A 19,764-nucleotide genomic window follows, 5' to 3' on the forward strand; every position below is an offset into this window, starting at 1 on the left:
CAAATTGCATAGGTGCATTAGACTGCACCCACATAGAGCTGACGGTTCCACATGCAATGGAGGTGGTGTACCGCAATAGGAAACAATACCACTCACTGAATGTCCAGATGGTATGCAACACTGGACAAGTGATTACCCATTGCTCTGCACGTTTCCCAGGCTCAACACATGACTCGATGGTCCTGCGGAATTCGACTTTGTCAAGCTACATGGAACGCTGTGCAGGACAAAGCACATGGCTATTGGGTGAGTACAACTGCCAATGCATAATCCCTGTGCAAGGGGGATGGCGAAGGCAATGTCCCGGGCATTTGGGGGTGCACAACTGCCAATGCATGACCTCTGTGCAAGTGGGGTGGCGAAGGCAATGTTCCGGGCATTTGGGGGTGCACAACTGCCAATCCATGACCCCTGTGCAAGGTGGGGTGGCGAAAACAATGCCCCCGGCATTTGGGGGTGCACAACTGCCAAGGCATGACCCCTGGCCAATGACATGGACAGTCACCACACCCCACACATTGCATCGCTTCACATTCCAAATTGCCACAGTGGGCAAGTACCTACCCTGCTAACGGCCATGCACACCCTAGACATGTTGTTGCACCAAAAGCAAGGCCGACATGAGGATGAGAGTCCCTTACCTGCCAAATGCTCCTGTGCTCGCACAATGCACATGATGTGCGCTTAACCGGCAGTGTGCATTGACCACAAATTCACAGTGACCATTGTCCGAATGCTGCATGTGTGGCCATCACAGCACAATGCCATAGTCACCAACCACACATGAACCCATGGGCATCCACCTGTGCGCAACTAGTCGTTGCACAATACCAATGCACCAATGTGACCATCAATGGCCCGGAATGGTATTTTCCTCCTAGGCCAATAATAAGATGCCCCATATGACAGATTCACAAACGAAACATGATTGTACTGCATCTGATTCAGACATGGACACCATGTACACTAACATATGCCCTTGCTTCCACTCCCATGTAGGTGATGCAGGATATGCCATGGCTGATGATGCCCATAGGAAGGCTGAGGAACAGGCATGAGGAGCCCTACAACAGGGCACACATATGCACATGTGGCATGATAGAGCGTACCTTGGGATTACTCAAGGCCAGGTTCCGCTGCTTGAGCCTATCTGGAGGATCATTGCTGTACAGCCCAGTCAAGACACGGAAAATAGTGCTTGTATGTGCCATGTTGCACAATCTGTGCATACGCAGGAACGTTCCCCTGTCCCTCGACACAGAGGATGATGATGATGATGATGGGATGGGTGGACACCCTGGCAATTCTTTTTGAGAGACTTTACATGCACATCATGTTACTCTTACAGGGATGAAGGGTATTGGATGGAAGTACACCAGTGCCCACCCACCTCTGCAACGTACCCACCACTCAACCAGGCCCCAACTGACTAACCCCACTAAGAACCTCCCCCACCTCCCCAACGTACCCACCCCCATACGGCAACCCCATTCCAACTGTGCGGACGACAGTCCAATGTCCATCACACTATTTCCGACCATGCTTGTGATCATATGTGTCCTTCCCAGAGGGTCCGGCCAGCCACATTGAACACCTCCGCGTTCTACTTTCCACTGAATTTGAGGGGGTGCTGCTTGTGGAAGGCACTTGTGATGTTGCAGTTTAGCCTCCTGCATTGCATTGCTCTACCAGCTGTGTGAGGCTGGCCTGGTGTTGCTCTATGCGCAGGAGGTGGGCGCTGAGTTTCAGCGATCGAGGGTGTGGGTGAGCGCATCGGCTGTGGAGTTCTGTGGGGCTGAATTCCAGGTCCTGTAGGGGAGTGATGTTGCCCACATCATCCTGGTCCTGTGCTGCATCATCGGACTGTTCAACCGGTGCACTGTCGCCGCTGGATGCATCCTCCTCAGTGGCAACTGGACGGGCACTGATGTGTGAGGCCGATGTGACAGCAGGTGTTGCATCTGTGGCAAAAGGAATTCCTGGGGGTTCAGCGGGGATGGGGGTATCGGTGGGCACTGTCGGTTGGGCTGATAACTGTGTTGCAGAGGTGCTGGGTCATTGGTGGATGCATTGGGTCACTCAGGGCAGGGCCAGGGGGTGTGTGTGGGTCATTGCTGGATGTGTCGGGTAACACGGGGCATGGCCGGGGGGGTGAGTGGGTCATTGGTGGATGCGCCGGGTCACTCGGGGCATGGCCGGGGGGGGGGACATTCACACTCATGGCTTTCAAATGTGTACTTACCAACAATGCCAGTTGGGCTGACTACAGCCTCTGCATCACCTACGCCCTGGATCCCGTTGAGGTGCAGGACACTATTACACCTCTCCTCCCATGTCTGGAGCTTCAGGGGTACTGCAGGCCTTCCACCTGTGCTGGTGCTGTACTGGCGGTGTGCTGCAATTAGCTGTAGATCGTCCCACTGCTTGACCGTGCGCACAGTGCACTTCTGCGGTGCACTTCTGTGCTGCTTCTGCCCAGATCTCCTTGCGGCGCTGCTGGGTGCTGCACCTTTGGTCAGCGCTAAAGAACATAGGGGCATGTTGCACGATGTGCTCCACCAGCACTGTCAACTCAGGCTCAATGAAGCGTGGCTTCTGCTGTCGGGTGGCCGGGATGTGCGATGCCATCGTGATTGTGGATTGTAGCAGTTCCCAGAGGTAGTAGGCCCTGTGGTTTCAGAGGATGGCAGTGGATTCTGGTTTAAGTAATGGCTGCCACTCTCTTTCCGGTTTTCGTGATCACAGTGTTTCCGGAACCGGTATTTCAGTGACGGTGGAGGCAGATATGGATATACGACTGTTGTGTTTCACGGTGCATCCATGTCCCTGGGTGTTTCCGTGCCGGCAGTGACACCGTTTCCTCAATGGTCTGGTGCGCGTGACCGTCAAACCGTAATCAGGCGTTGCTTCTGCATGCTTGCGGTCGCGGAAATTGTGTCACCTCAGTCATGGAAACAACAGATTCCGGACCGGCGAACTCGTAAAGAGGCCCACTATCTTGGTTTTAGTAGTATTCATTTCCAGATCATTTGCCTTTGCATATTCATGGAGACAGTTAAGTTGCCTTTGGAGCACCACTGGAGTATAGTCAATAAGGATTAGGTCATCTACATATAGGAGGTGAGTTATTCTCAAAGGCCCCAATTTAGGTTGAAAAGTTCTACAGATCTTCATAAATTCCTCCAAGTCTGCAATGTAGAAGTTATAGAGTGCTGGTGCCCAGGCACACCCCTGCTTGACTTCTCTATGCGTTGGAATTGCCTCCGTCAGATCGCCTTTCATTGATAGGCATATACGTATCATGGTATCTGTATATAATTCTTGGATCTGTTCCAACAGGTCAGCCGGGCATTGCTTTGCTACCAGTTTGGCTCAGAGACGCTCTTGATTCAAGCTGTCAAAAGCCTTTGTTTAATCTGCAAAGGCCAAATGGATGTTAGTGTTGGTATCTATGGCTTTGTGTTTTAATACGTTAATCAAGAGAGCCGGCGGTGCAGTATCAAGGCCTTTTACAAAACCAGCTTGAAAATGGTAATTCAGCCTGTTTTACTGGGTACAATGAGACAGCATTTTAAGCAGTAAGGTAGTTTATAGTTTCCCCAGCACATCTAACAGTGCAATATGTCTATAGTTAGCAGGATCTGCGTGTGTTACTTTTTTATAGATGGGTATAATATTCATGGTTTTCCACGAACCTAGGATGGTTTTGGATAGGAGTACATTTTTAAGGACCAAATGCAGAATCAGGGCCGATTTATCTGTATTCTCTCTTAGCCTGATATTCGATAAGCCATCTGGGCCAGGCGCCCTCGAGGTGGTCAATCTCTTAATGCCTTATTTATCACCAGATCGTCCTGGTCATACAAGGACCAGATGGCTGACTGTTTTTGCCACTTGTACATTTGTTCCTCCTGGAATAGCATAGAGAGCTTCAAAGAACGTTGACCAGGCTGTTTCCGACACACAGTTTGACTTTTTTATCCGATATAACATCAATGTATTAGTATAATCAGCCTGTGCCACATTCGTCCCTTAGGGCCTCTCATTCATCTGATTCGAAAGCGATTTCAATATCTGTGCTACGGCTTGCATATTCAATTTCAATCGATAGCTCCTACCCGACGCTTCTACTTGGGTGTTACATACCAATTTGGGACCTGGTTAGTCACTATGCCAGGATAGTTTTAGCCAGTTGTGGCCATTTTTTGCCGAGTGCACAACTTCCAAAGATTCCATGTTCTTTGTTGCATTTTGTGAAACAAAGATATAGGGCCTCATTACACGGTAGGCGGTAAGGGTTTACCGGTACCGGTATTTTACCGGTACTGGTAAATCCTTACCGCCTTACTACGAGGTCCCTGTGCGGGTTGGGGATTTTAATGCCTGCTTTTTGCAGGCGTTAAAAACCAACCCGCAAAGGGACCCAGGGAGATAATTACGGTACAGCAATTGTGGTGCCGTAATTAGCGCCTTCACCATTCCCATTATGCCCTATGGGACAAAAATGGGAATGGGGAAGGGCAATGGTGGAAGAGGGAATTACCGCCCCTCCAACCTTGGAATGGGGCGGTAATTCCCCTTTCCACCAAGGCGGTGCTGGTATTTTACCGGCATGAACCATGGCGCTAATTGCGCCATGGTTCACCGCCTACCGTGTAATGAGGCCCATAATCTATTGTAGAATTTAATATCATCTTTTCCACGTAGGATGTCTCTGGGAGTTGTTTTCATAAAATCCATTTAGGACATGGAGATCCTGGCTCAACATCAGTTCAAGCGTAAACCGATCTTGTTGTTGGTAGTTACAGACGGATCCACATTATCCATGTCTTGTATATGTTTCATCGAAGGATAAACCATTAAAGTCACCACAAAGGATCGCAGTCGAGTTCGGCCAGGTATAGGCTTCATCAATAGTATACATTCCAATTTACCTCTCATGTCATTGGAGCTAATATCATTCACGCTCCAATAGATATTTATTAAAATGAGGTGCGCCCTAGCACTGGTAGCCTTATTAGGCATCTGTTTCCTTGTTAGGATTAGGTATTGTACAAAAGGACTAATTTTAACATGCTTCACTGTCTCGTAGTTTAAGTTATTATTGACCAGGATTAGCAAGCCGGCCTGTGGTCTACCGGCAAGTCCTTGGATGGCAGGATTTAGAAATACAGAGAATTCAATAAAAGGAATATCAGCTTAGTTGGGCAGTTTCCTTTTGGTCATGGCTATTGCTTTCGGTTCGGAGCCAGCAATGCCAGCAACCATGTCCAAGATGATTCATCCATATTTATTTTTGCAGATTGAATTTGTTGCAGGGACCTCTGGGGCCATGTCACTTAACTCTCGATAGCAAACGTGACAGACACTTCTTGTCCCGTTGGTCCGGTTCGCAGGGCTCCTCGTGGAATTTGTTGTAGGATTGGTCTTGATGGCTCTTTAGAGCATTGCTTGTCAAAGGAAGAGGAGGATCGTATAGGAGTCTTGTTGTTGCTTGATATTGCCTTTATTGCTTTTCTTCCTAGTGGATTCTCATCTTTATCCAGGATTTCTGCCATATCTTCTATCAACTCAAAGCCCATCGCTAAGAAACTTGAGGAGGCAGTTAAGAGCAAGTCGTTAACTACCAGAGAGGTCAAGTGGAGGTATACCAGATCAGCTCTCGTCTCTCTTCTAAACTCAACCAGCAAAAAGTAATTGCTGGTAATTTACCTCAGTTGTCAACAAAGTGGCAAAGCTTAACCACATTTGACGATTTAAAGTAAGCCAGTCTTGGGCTTTCTCTGTTCGCTCTAATCTCAGTGAACGACTGTAGTCTTTCACTTCATGCTGTGCACTATTATGTTTTTCGTTTTTCCTAGAAATTGTTGAGGAACTTATTCTAGATTTAGGACTCGATTTCCTTGTTTGCCTTGTTGGAGCCATGAGAATTCACTGAAGAGTCGATTCTGAGGGCAGCTCCATTGTGTTCACTTGCTTCTGCTCTTCATTGGATCCATTATTGGAGGCAGTCTGTTTCCCCCCTAGACTTTCTAACCTTTTATTTTTCTTTTGTAGAATAAATGTGCAGCCCATTTTAAGCTGTTTGGACATTTGCACGTTCAATCAGCCGATCTCTCTTTTCAGCCAATGTTAGGAACGGCTGATCTTCTTCCTCCTTCGAATATACATTTCTCTCTGTAAATTCCTCTGGCTCCTTTTGGTCTGCAAGTATCGGGAGCATGTCTCTCACCACCCTTTACTGATTTAGTCTCAGAATATGGCAGGATATCATTCTCATTTGATTCAATTGAATAAACTGGGAGGATCAAGTGAGGATTCGGCTCTTCCTGCGATGTATTAGATGGGAGCTCCTTATGTCTTAATTCCGTTTAATTATTCAGAGGTCATTGCTTAGCGTTGTTGCTGCTAGCTTTCTGCCTTTTTGTTTTATTGCTTTTGTTTGGGAGTGAAAGCTTCTTGAAGAATGAACACGAGTCACTTCCCATTGAACGTTGCACCAGTTTCTGTGTCCTTGATGATAAAGTCTTAATGTTTTGCTAACAAACGGTATACTTTAGACCAATATCCTTTCTCCAACATCTGTTTCCTCCAATGGGTAGTTAGGTGTGTCTTCTTTAATTTTCAGACCTCTTGATCTGAGTTACTCAGGCTTGTAGGGTTTGATTTTGAGGAGCTTGCAGGCTGTATCAAGGACAGGTTCAACAAAGAGGTTTCCTTGTTGTTGGAAGGAACGTGCAGAAGATCCAGATCAGTAGAATCATCAATCATCACCAGGGCTATCCCGACCGACTGAGTCGAGCCTTCTCTGGGTTCCACTAAGAGCTCACGAGGTACACCACCCCCATTTTCCTCCATCAGGTGGTTATTCTTTCTGCCCTCCACCCCCTTCTTGGCTCTCGCACACCTATCCACGATAGAGTATTCATCAACCTGTTGGTGTTTGCGAGCTGTAATGAATCCTTCCACAAAAATCAATTTAGTGTAGAGAATGGCAAGTAATGTTGTATGGTTTGCTAGGGTCTCTTGTATGTCCTCGTAAAGCTTCAAGAATGGAGCTAGTGCAATCGTGATCATAGACATTAAAGCCAATGAGTCATGCTTGCAGGTCTACTATGGTGAGAGTCCAAATGGTCAGCCGTTGTTTGCCCCCTGCCGTTAACAGGACATGTGTTGGTTGAAAATCTATTTAGGTGGCTAAATCGGGTGGGGGACAGTTCCTTCAATGGCTACTCCCCGTCGACTTGATCCTGCCTACACCGTTATTTATGAGGTTTAGGATCAGACCTCATTTGGACCCAGTCTTTGTCATGATCAGTCACTAATGGCCCTAAGACTGCAGAATCCTTCTCAGATGCAAAATGTAAGGAAGGGATAGCACTTAAATCATCATTATCACCAGGTCTAGGTAGCTGAATATTATCAGGGGTCCTTTGTGTATCAACCATTGGTTTATTCCTAAAATCAGGGCTGAGTTCATCTTGTTGAATTCATTTGCTAATTTCACAGGACGGAACTTTCATCCCTAGCTTGGATTCGAGACAAGAGTTCTGGTCCACCTTATTAGTGTAGACATCCATATCCATCTCCATATCGGATGAAATTCTCAGTCTTTTCTTCATTTTCCTTTTATTAGATTGATAAGGCTTAGTTATAGGCTCCCTATTAAGTTCGTTCCTAAGCGATCTTTCATATGTTGAACATAGATCGCCCGAGTATTTCCGTGTCAGTTAGATCAAGGCTTCGGTTTTTACCTGAGGCTAACTCAGAAGTCCTTTCAGAACGTACAACTATTCATAACTAAAATAAGCCTATACCCTTGTGTACTCACCCCTTGGTAAATCCTTCTTGGAGATGGCTGATGTGTTATTAATCCAATCTCCTAATCTAAGGAACAGAGTTTTCCTGTACAGCCAGCAGTACAATTGGCATGTAAATATCTGGTAGGTCTTGGACCCTTCTTATAAACTGGAAAAATTGCAGTGAGTTTCCATGAGTCCGGGGTCTTGCCTAAATGTGTTATTGTGTTAAAAAGCAGTAGTTAATGATGGCCCCAGACATTTGGATCTTCTTTATGGAGGTCAACTGGTATCCAGTCAGGGCTTGGGGCTGTTCCCTGGGTTTGGGCTTTAATTACAGCAAGAACCTCTGAAAGAGTAAATTCCAAGGGTAGGCAATTTTCTGTATTGCTGTAAAGGCTCATCAAATCATCATTGTTACTAGTCAAGGGCTCTCGGCCCTCTAGGTGAAGGATTGAGAAATGACTGCACCATGTGTTATCAGTTATTGTTGAAGGCAACAGCTGTTCTTTGCAGTAGGTGTCTTTGTATACTAGAAACCACATCATCCTTGAGTTGTTACAATTAGAGGCCAATAATAACGCTTCACAATGTCTTCTGAAGTTTTGAGTTTATTTTCCCGTATCAGACACTTATATTCTATCCTCAGGTTTCTAACTGCATCATTATCCATGCGATTTCTGATTTGAAGTACTGCAATTAGTTCCTTTTTAGCTTCATGCAATTCTTGTCAAACCAGGACTCCATTTTCAATTGGATCTAGGACACTGCTTTATGATTTATTGTAAAAAACGGAAGCAAGAATACAGATGACCCTTTCATATGTACACCATCCAACAATACAATCAGGATGTGAGCGTTAGAAATAATACAAATGGGGATCAATTCAGGATACATCAACAGAATAATATTCTTGAGGTCACAGTCTTCTCATCTCAAACGCCTATAATTTCTTGAGGGACATAACACACGGGCCATCTCAAATCATATACATTTGCCAAGTTGTGGATAGGGTTGTAGTCAGGGGGTAGTGAACACTTTCACCTCTTTGGAAAACTTCTAAATGACTTTGAAGGCTTCCAGTTTCTTACACCAATTAGTAAATAATCAATATCGCTAATGGTCCTGGCGTTATGATAAGTAGGCTCAGGTGGAACATCGCCATTACATTACATGCCCTAATAACCAAATTATAAAAAAGCTGAGTGGTCTGTAAGGAACATTTATAGGATTTTCTTAGCATTGGTGAAGATAGGAGAGGAATGTGCCAAATCAAGTCCACCTCCATCGGAACAAACATTTCATGTAAGGGGGCATTCTGAAGGTTTAGATCTCCCACAAGTAAAACATTTTTTGTTTAATTTATCACCCACCCAATTGGCTGCCAAATCATTTAAGCCACAGGGTCCGTTACTGTTATATATGTTGAATAGCAAAAAAGTATCACCTCATGGGATTTCAATAAATAGGCCTATATCTGGTGAACCTGTATTGATAATTTTTATGTGGGCATTCAATTTTACACTAACCCAAATACATAGCCCCCTGCTTGGCTGTCCTATCTTATGAGAGGGACAGACTGCGGAACCGTGAAACACATAGAACCCTCCAAATATAGAGGGCTACAGGTCCATGTTTCCTGGAAACATATTAAGTCTAAAGATTTAATGAAGTCAACCCAATCAAGGTCGTCCAGATGTTGGCACCGGCCAGCTATATTCCAAGACACCAGAATGAGCTCCTGCATAAGATCCCTCTCTTGTGTTAATTCAATAGTATTGCAAAATGGCAAGCGGGGAAAAGGGAATGTCAAACAGTAATTCATGTGATGTTGAAGAGTATCAGATCTGGGTGGGAAAGCAGAGAAGGAAATGTCAAACACTGACTCATGCGATGTTGAGGGTATCTGTTCTGGGTGTGGCGAGGGTTGTTAGCGGCTTTTGCAGGAATTAAATTCACTAGGGATCGATCACTCCTCTCAATGTAAAGGCCTGCTAGAGGAATAGTGTGGAAGTCAATTGATAGAAGCTCCTATGCAAGTTCCTCATTTTGGAAGGTAATTGTGTTATAATCTTGGCAACCTTCCCCTGCGGTGTGAAAACTCCTAGCTTCAATAGTATCATTTCTCACAGTAAACACAGAGGCCCTGATTCATGGAATGGCGCAATGGCTGCATGCTGAGAAGGACCCTGCGCGAGCCGTGGTGCAGATAAGAACTTGTGCGGCACACGTATGCATGGATTTCCAGAGGCATCAGTAGCCGTTGCGCAAGTAACAGCAAGCTGCATAAAGAACGCCCCCAACACGCCTCCATGCACACCAAAAAGCAAGTGAAAGGCCTAACATGGTGCAAGCCTCCGCACCATCCCTGGCCCAGCTTCCAGCACCCTAGCGAAATCGCGCGCCAACACCTTGCAATCCATGGGCGTACCCCAGAAAAAACGTGCCCTCCCATGCAAGTACAGGCCGTACACGAGGGAAATCGTGCGCCAACACCTCTCAAACACTGGCGGCACCCCAGGGTAATCACGCATCAGCACTACGCAATCCCCGGCCGTACCCCAGTGTAATCGCGCGTCAGCACCTCGCAATCTCCTGCCGCACCCCAGTGAAATTGCGCACCCCCTTGTAAGTGTAGGCTACACCCGTTTAAAAAACATGATCCCCCACACACCATCTGCACCCAGCCTGCCCACATAACCACCCACAGCACATTAATCACTGTAGTGCACACACCACCCCCAGGCCTCCTCACCTGTGACACCCCTGCATGCATCACGCTCCACAAGGACCACCACCTGCAGGCAGCCCCCTCCCCAAGGGACACCACCCCCCCAGCCCCACTCACCTGTGACAACCCCCTGCAGACAGTCCCCTCTCACCTGCATGCATCCCACTGCATGCATCCCCCCTCAAGACGGGACACCACGCTCCAGCCCCCCCTCACCTGTGACACCCCACTGCAGGCAGCACCCTCCACAAGGGACACCCCCCTGCATGAATCCCCCTCCAAATGGGACAGAACCTTCTAACCCCCCTCACATATAAGATTAATAAATAGAGTACAATACATGTGACACCCCGCTGCAGGCAGCACCCTCTACAAGGGACACCCCCCTGCAGGCAGCCCCTTCGACAAGGGACACCACCCTCCGGCCCCTCCTACCTGTGACAATCCCCTGGAGGCAGCCCCCTCTCACCTGTGTCACCCCCTACAGGCAGTGCCCTCCACAAGGGACACCCCCGTGCTTGAATCCCCCTCCAGATGGGACACCACCTTCCAACCCCCCTTACGTGTGACACCCCGTTGCAGGCAGCACCCTCCACAAGGGACAATCCCCTGCAGACAGCCCCTTCCACAAGGGACACCCTCTCAACTGTGACACCCCCTGCAGGCATCTCCCTCCACAAGGGACACTTGTTATGACTGCTAGTCAGCCATAGGATTCACACATCAAGGAGACACTGGATACTCTGGATAGCTACTCCTCACGGCTACTTTAATGGGCCTCATTACGACTCAGGCGGTAAGGGTTTTACGGCGGCGTAAACAGCGCCGACCCTTACCGCCTGAGTACGAGGTCCCTTAGCGCCATGGCGGACTTAACACCTGCTTTTAGCAGGTGTTAAAATCCATGGCGCTAAGGGACCATGGAGTTAATTACGCCACCGTAATTTACGGTGGCGTAATTAACGCCTTCCCCACTCCCATTATGCCCTATGGGGCAAAAATGGGAATGGGGAAGGGTAAATGGGGATTGGGGACTTACCGCCCCGCCAAGGTCGGAATGGGGCGGTAAGTCCGCCAACCACCATGGCGTAAACGTAGTTTACGCCATGGTGGTAAAGTCACGGCCCAGGCGGTAACTTACCACGCCCAGCCCCTCTCACCTGTGACACTCCCCTGCAGGTAGCACCCTCCACAAGGGACACCCCCATGCAGGCAGCCCCCTCCACAAGGGACACCATCCCCAGCCCCTCTCACCTGAGACACCCCACTACAGGCAGCCCCCTCCACAAGGGACACCCCCTGCAGGCAGCCCCCTCCACAAGGGACACCACCCCCAGCCCCTCTCAGCTGTAGCAACCCCCTGCAGGCAGCCCCCTCCACAAGGGACACCCCTCCACAAGGGACACCCCCTGCAGGCAGCCCCCTGCACAAGTGACACCACCCCCAACCCCTCTCACCTGTGACACTGCCCTGCAGGCAGCCCCCTCCACAAGAGACACCCCCCTGCAGGCAGCCCCCTCCACAAGGGACACCACCCCCAGCCCCTCTCACCTGTAGCAACCCCCTGCAGGCAGCCCCCTCCACAAGGGACAGCACCCCCAGCCCCTCTCACCTGCGACAACCACCTGCAGGCAGCCCCCTCCACAAGGGACAAACCCTGCAGGCAGCCCCCTCCACAAGGGACAACCCCCTGCAGGCAGCCCCCTCCACAAGGGACAGCACCTGCAGGCCGTACCCTGACATTGTGACACATCATCACTACCACAATTGTGTGTCGCGCACCTGGACTGCCGTGTTGTGACATCAGCCTGAATATCATCAGGAACATTTATCCTGCAAACCAAAATAAAAGCATTCATCGGAGCTACATCCATGACTGCTGCATCTGCTCACATGCACTTGCTGGTCTTAACCATCCCCCAACATACACATGTGACAAGTGAATGTTAAAGTGAGGCCCTGCGGCCCATGCGACAATGGCATGTCATTAATACCCAGTGACCGAATGTTTGTCAATGAGAGGCAAACATACCATCAATGTGTACTACATCAACAAACAATGGACAGGTGTGTTTGGTGGTTTTACACAGAGTTCTTGCATGTTGTCGCCTTCGCTGCTTCTGTTTATCTGAAACAGGGAGGTCTGATGCAGGTCCTCCAGCAGGACATTTAATATTGTCTAAGATGCCCTCAATCTAATGTATTAACGCATTTACCTCTGTTAAGAGTGCAACCAGGCAGGCCACTTCCTTTGATTGATACTTTTACTTCAAAGAGGATGTTGAAGCATCATGACATATGGAACAAAGTCACTGGGGCCCTCCTGACTGCCTCACGGGGAGCTTTAGTCTGTCTTCCCTTCTCCCCCCAAAACAACATTAATTTCTGAAATAAAAGCAGATGCACACCCCCGGCCATTCCCACTCAAGTAGAGATGGGAAAGATACAAGAACGTAATTGTACTGCAAATTCACAGATGTATAACAAGTTAAAAATCAGTTGGGATTGATGGACCAGGACTCATTGCACTCTAAATCTGCAGCTGGGTCAAGACAGCAAGAAAAATAGCTTACAAATAAATTGACTTTTACCATCACTTGTCAAAAGAGCCTGTATCAAACCAAGTAAGGTGACATACATACAGCCTCACAGGCTAGCAGCCCTTCGCAGAGTGCCGCAGACTGCATCGCCCTTGTCCTTGGAAGAAAACGCAGAAGGGTTTTCTAACAGTACAACAAATCCTAAATTATTCAAATTCTTAGTCTGGATCTGTTTTTGAAATATTAAATCAAACCTTATTCTTCAGGTTAAACAGATATTTGAGTACACCTTTACCATTTTGATTCAGTCAAATGATTTATTTAGTAGTTTTTGATATGTATAATTTTATAGAAAACACAATCACATACTTAAGAACAGTATCAAACAAATTATGGCAACCAAATAAAGGATACCCATATGTGAAGAAACACAGGACAGAAGTGACAAACACATGAAGCCTAATTCCAACAGGGCAGTCTAACTAAAGTGTTCTAAAATCAACACAACTTAATTGTGGAACTAGTCCAAGGTCTTTGCTGAGGGCTTCCAATCTGGCATCTTTTGGAACAGGTTGGGCAGAGCCACACAGAAAAGCAAAGCAGCAGCACAGGGTCCTGCGGAGGTGGTGGACGGCCATACCCCTGTCTCTGCGTCTTTTGGAGCAGGGTGTGAACAACAAAGCGGGCAATGCTGTTGAGGTGACAGACTGCTGCAAACTGGCATGCCCTTGTCCCCAGGCTATTTCTATTTAACACATTCATAATGCAACATTCACCCAAAAGGTATCCTGGAGCTGGGTGTTTGGACCACAGAAGAGTGCAGCACGGCTGCTGATTGTGAACATATGCAGGACTTCCAAGATTCCCAAAAGATCAAATTATCATCAGGAAAGGGAACAGTGGTTGGAGGGGAAATCCACTTGTTGGCCCTTATAGCACCTCCATCCTTCAGATGGGCCACTTGTAGAACTGTTAGGAATATACATGTTTCTCTTTGCAAAATAACATTATTTTATTTTATTATATCATGGAAGTCCTTTTCCAACATAGACATGGCTTGTAGGTATATGAAAGAAGATTCTCTCGCTCTGTACACTTGCATGGTCAGTCTCTAGCATGCCACCTTCAAAGGCTATAAAGTTGAGAAGTCTGAGTGAAGATCTTCTCACCCTCTGTACACTGGATTTATCAGGTTTGATGCGCAATTAAAGTACTTACCACATTCTGTGCACTCATTTGGGTTGACACCAGTATGGATCCTTTGATGACTGCTCAGGTCTAAGGGGAAACTCTTTTTTGCACTCTGTGCATTAGCAGGGCTTATCCCTAGTATGGATTCTCAGATGACGCCTCAGACTTGAACAGACACTGAAGCTTTTCTTGCACTCTGTGCATTCATAGGGCTTCTCCCCTGTATGGATCTTGTGATGCTTGAATAGACTTGAGTTACGATTGAAGCTTTTATCACACTCTGTACACTGGTAGGGTTTCAATCCAGTGTGGGATCTCTTATGAGTCACCAGGTTTGATGCACGAGTAAAGTGCTTACCACATTCTGTGCACCTATAGGGCTTCTGCCCTGTATGGATCCTTTGATGGCGCATCAGATTTGATTGGTAAGTGAAGTTTTTCTTGCATTCTGTGCACCCATAGGGCCTCTCCCCAGTATGTGTCATTTGATGGTTGCATAGGGCTGAGGGGTAATTGTAGCTTTTGTTGCACTCTGTGCATCGATAGGGCTTCCGTCCTGTATGGATCCTCTGATGCATGGATAGACTTGCTCTAGAAGTGAAGCTCTTCTCACACTCGGTACACTGGTAGGGTTTAATTCCAGTGTGGGATCTCTTATGAGTCATCAGGTTTGATACACAATTAAAGTGCTTACCACATTCTGTACACCCATAGGGCTTCTGCCCTGTATGGATCCTTTGATGGCGCCTCAGAGTGGATTGGTCAATGAAGCTTTTCTTGCATTCTGTGCATCGATAGGGGTTATCCCCGGTATGGATCCGCTGATGCATGATCAGATCCGTACTACAAGTGAAGCTTCTCACGCACTCTGAGCACTGGTAGGGTCGCTCCCCAGTATGGGTCCACTGATGCCTCTGCAGATGTGAGCTCTGAGTGAAGCTTTTCTCACACTCCGAGCACTGGTATGGTCGCTCCCCAGAATGCATCCTTTGATGCGCCAGCAGATGTGCACTCTGAATGAAGGTTTTCTCACACTCTGAGCAATGGTATCGTCGCTCCCCAGAATGGATCTTCTGATGCGCGTGCAGATATGAGCCCCTAGTGAAGCTTTTTGCACACTCTGGGCACTTGAATGGTCTTTCCCCTGTGTGGGATCTCTGATGACATTTCAGGCTGGATTTGTACTTAAAGCACATATCACATTCCTTGCACTCATAGGACTTCCTCTCAACATTGATCCTTTGATGGCAGCTCATTCTCTGTTGAAAGAAGCACAAGGACCATTTATTATTTTACGTCATTGTACAGCCTATAAAAGAACAGATGTACCACAGAGCTGTTAATCCTCATTTTATACCCGGCTCCCAAACTCACTGAGGGGCCCTGTGAGAAGCCATTTAAGTCTTGCCTCAGATCAATTTTATGAGTGAAAAGCAGGAGCCTGAACATAGTTGAATCCTTAATAAGTATAACTACATAACCCTAATGAGCCTTCACAAATCAGGAGAGAGACATGGAAAAAATGTACTTGTTGGGAGAATCCTAGATGGAATAACATGTATAATATTGAGTACAAGTCTAGTCGTATTTGCCCTCATACATGAACAGATGAGACAGTCATGAATTACGCTTTGACTTTTTGGTGCAGTCTTTTTCTAAAACAAGAAATTCATTGGTGAAAAGTAGTAGAATTATCAATGAGTAGCTATCGACTATGGGACTATATTCCATCTAGAGGTTGTAAGGGGAAGCTGATAGACAAGGAAAGCAGAGCTCGAGTTTATGATGCCATTAGGTACCGGGAGATGTAATATACCCCATGACTGATGGCTGCCCAATCGTAATGTTATGAAGTCTTTGGCCCTGTGTCTTCATACTCCATGTGCTGTCCCCAGGGACCAGCAGTGCAGGGAGGGAGGCATGAGGGAAATATATACAACAGCAAAAATAAAGTTAACCATCTCTGAAGGAGAAAGACAAGCACAACCAACCAATACCCCCTGACCATTGCCATGAGAATTCCCCAACAGAACCATGGCTCCTGTGTGGTCAAATACTTTGTGGCCGGTGGCAGCACCAGAGCCAAAGCTTTCACAAACAGCCAGAATCACAGCTCCTGTGCGGCCTGGGAAGCTATTGTTACATGGGGCACCGGGGTGCTGGGCTATTCTGGCTTCCCTCAGTTCTTATATGACACAGGGGAGGCAGAGAAAACACTGAACCCTCGCCCATGACATCACAGCTATTGAATAAGGAAGTCCAAAATCCTCTGCTGTGATGTTACAGTGGGACGATATGGCATTGGGAAAAGGTACAAATTGCCATTTCTATAAACAACGCCCCTCTGCTAACACTCATGTTAAACTGTGTACATCCTGCTCAATTTCTTAAAACAATAAATAGATATTACACAAGTGTTGTCTCAGAGTGCATAAATGGATCCGCGCTGCAGAGTAGTAGGAAGGTGGGTACAGGGGAATGTATGTGTATAAGGTGAGGTGGGTGCAGTGCATAGAAGATGCGAGTGGCAGCAGCCGATGGAGACGCATTTATTACTTTATAATAAGCTAAATTGCGGTAACATACTATAGCTCATCCAACACCACCGACAATACTCCTCTTGGCTCCACATTTGACCATTGATGGCTGTGAATCTATTACAGAAGAAAATTTGGGGTATTGTATATTTCCGTGTCCCACCGCCCCCCCCCCCCCCCCCAGTCTCTGTCACCATCACTTGGGGAATAGGGTTTCTCCCAACTCACCAAAATCATTCAGAGGTAATCCCATACTCCCATACTCGCTGCTGCCAATTAGAGGTCATTTCCTTGTCTCCCTCAAAATGAGTCAAATAATACTTAATTCTTGACAATCGCTCTTCAGTCTAATACTCTAAGGCTTGCTCTGATGTTTCAATTTTAGCGTATATAATCTCATACATTACATTATATATAACTAGAACATGTTACAATTAGTATTGTTCTCCAAATACTGTTCCAGAAGCTATACACTAAAAGAAAGACAACTATGACCAATACGTGTTTCTCACAGTGGTCTTTGATTTATAACATGCATTCCCAAGGCCAAAGAAGAGCAAATGCAACAGACGAGACAAAAAGAAAAAAATTAAGAAAAGAAACAAAAATAATTCTCAGAAGGTGCATGTAACGCATCACTACATATTTACATATTGTATCAGAGAAATGTAGATGAACTCTGACCTGGGCAAACAACATACTCCTGTGAGGTGGGTCTTATTAGTAATCCAAGGCAAAGAGATTTATTCAACACGGCTGCACATACAAAAACATGGAGAATAGCTATGATCAGGGCCGCAGGAAAGACTCTGAAGTTGGAGTAGATTAGTCATGTTTTGCAAAGTTGGGAAGTAAATAGGAATTCCCGTTCCAGAAGGATTCTTTTTCCAGACAAGAACACAAATATGTTAACCTTAGAAATTATAACATTTTGTAATGGTTTCTTGATTGTACCTCGTAACTCATGGAAGCTAAAAGATGTATTTTTACATAAATATTTGCTTTGGATTTGATAGGAATAATATTCCAGCCTCTTCCCGTGGTGCTGCTCTGCTGGTACCCCTGGTCTGTGTGGGTGGACGCAGGGAGCAGGCTCCTGTGTGTTGGGAGTATTTGGAAGGAATAACATTACAGCATCTTCCTGTGGTGCTGCTCTGCTGGTACCCCTGACCTGTGTGGGTTTAAGCAGGGAACAGGCTCCTGTGTGTTGGGAGTATTTGGAAGGAATAATATTACAGCATCTTCCTGTGGTGCTGCTCTGCTGGTACCCCTGACCAGTGTGGGTGGAAGCAGGGAGCAGGCTCCTGCGTGTTGGGAGTATTTGGAAGGAATAATATTACAGCATCTTCCCGTGGTGCTGCTCTGCTGGTACCCTTGATCTGTCCAGGTGACCACAACACAGCTGATTTTAAGCTCAGAGCATGCTTAACCTTAACACAGATTTTGATGTAATAAATACATGTATATGTCTTATGAGCCCAGGCCAAAATACAAACCAGCAGCTGTAAGGTCACTTTTTGTGAAATGGCAAACAGAAGCCGATTTTCGGGTTTCTCCAAAAGCCTACAGGCACTAGGGAGACACGCTTATACTACACAGACGTCCACTGACACCTCCAACTATATCACGGTTTCACATTATGTAATACAGGGCCTCATTACAACTCAGGCGTTAAGGGTTAACGCCACTGTTAACCCTTAACGCCTGATTCTGATTTTAACGCCTGCTTTTAGCAGGCGTTAAAATCCATGGCGCTAACCTGCCATGGTGCTAATTACGTCGCCGTAATTTACGGTGGCGTAATTAGCGCCTTCTCCACTCCCATTATGCCATATGGGGCAAAAATGGGAATGGGGAAGGGAAAATGGGAAATGGGGATTTACCGCCCCACTCACCTTGGAATGGGGCGGTAAATCCGCCATCCACCATGGTGGTAAAGTTGGTGCACTTAGCACCAAGGTTGTAATGAGGCCCACAGTCTGCTAAAGCGTAAATGTACTTAGCAGATATGTGGCTATATTCCACTGGCATATCACCTCACAGTGGGCCTCATTACGACCCTGGCGGTAAGTTACCGCCAGGGCCGTGACTTTACCGCCATGGTGCTAACTACGTTAACGCCATGGCGGTAAGGGGATTTACCGCCCCATTCCGACCTTGGCGGGGCGGTAAATCCCCAATCCCCATTTACCCTTCCCCATTCCCATTTTTGCCCCATAGGGCATAATGGGAGTGGGGAAGGCGTTAATTACGCCACCGTAAATTACGGTGGCGTAATTAACACCAAGTTCCCTTACCGCCATGGTTTTTTACACCCGCTAAAAGCAGGTGTAAAAACCGCCATGGCGGAAAGGGAACTCGTAATTGGCGGTAAGGGGTCGGCGCAGCTAACGCTGGCGCTAACCCCTTACCGCCAGGGTCGTAATGAGGCCCAGTAGCTTTCATCGGCTTCTCCAAAGTCTAGTCATCCTGCAAACTGGGCAGTGGGTTCAGAGAAATACTAAACTATATTCGGCCAAAGGAGAACATTGTGCTATGGATAGATGTAAAGTTATAGCCAGCCAATATTTTTTTAAGAGTGACCATTTGTCGGACCCTGCCCCTTATTGGCTAAAGCATTTGGAAGACGTGGAGACACACTCGCAAGTGTGGGGTTGTTTCTTTTGCTTGACATTCTTCTGATCATTGTCTTTTTGTATCTTTTATTTTCCTTTTAGGCGCTACTGTGCCAGGCGGCTGACTCGATGCCCTGCTTTGTATCTTTTATTTCCCTTTTAGGCGCTACTGTGCCAGGCGGCTGACTCGATGCCCTGGTTATTAGAACGTTTTTCTTTGCTTACCATTTATTTAAAAATCTCCGTCTTCTAAATTTGTATTTCATTATTTCCTTGTATTCCACTTACAGCGGTCTCAAGTTTGTCTGGATTTGTGGGAGACCGGTGCACGTGCCAGGACTACATTTCCCA

At 46.9% G+C, this 19,764-nt stretch overlaps 1 protein-coding gene across 3 annotated transcripts in view; it reads right to left on the reverse strand.

Annotated features, from left to right (window-relative positions):
* Nucleotides 1-13,372: 13,372 nt before the first annotated feature.
* Nucleotides 13,373-19,764, reverse strand: part of LOC138489360 (zinc finger protein 420-like) — a 107,959-nt gene continuing 101,567 nt past the window's right edge. Inside the window, exon 2 of one of the 3 annotated variants that reach the window (XM_069617079.1) lies at nucleotides 13,373-15,520. In XM_069617079.1, coding sequence (XP_069473180.1) covers nucleotides 14,381-15,520 — 1,140 coding nt within the window. In that variant the 3' untranslated portion in view covers nucleotides 13,373-14,380. The remainder of the gene's footprint in view (nucleotides 15,521-19,764) is intronic. The other 2 variants (XM_069617078.1, XR_011274787.1) reach the window with 2 other exon arrangements.

The sequence above is a fragment of the Ambystoma mexicanum genome, chromosome 9 (assembly GCF_040938575.1).
Source record: "Ambystoma mexicanum isolate Mex_15411 chromosome 9, UKY_AmexF1_1, whole genome shotgun sequence".
NCBI lineage: Eukaryota > Metazoa > Chordata > Amphibia > Caudata > Ambystomatidae > Ambystoma > Ambystoma mexicanum.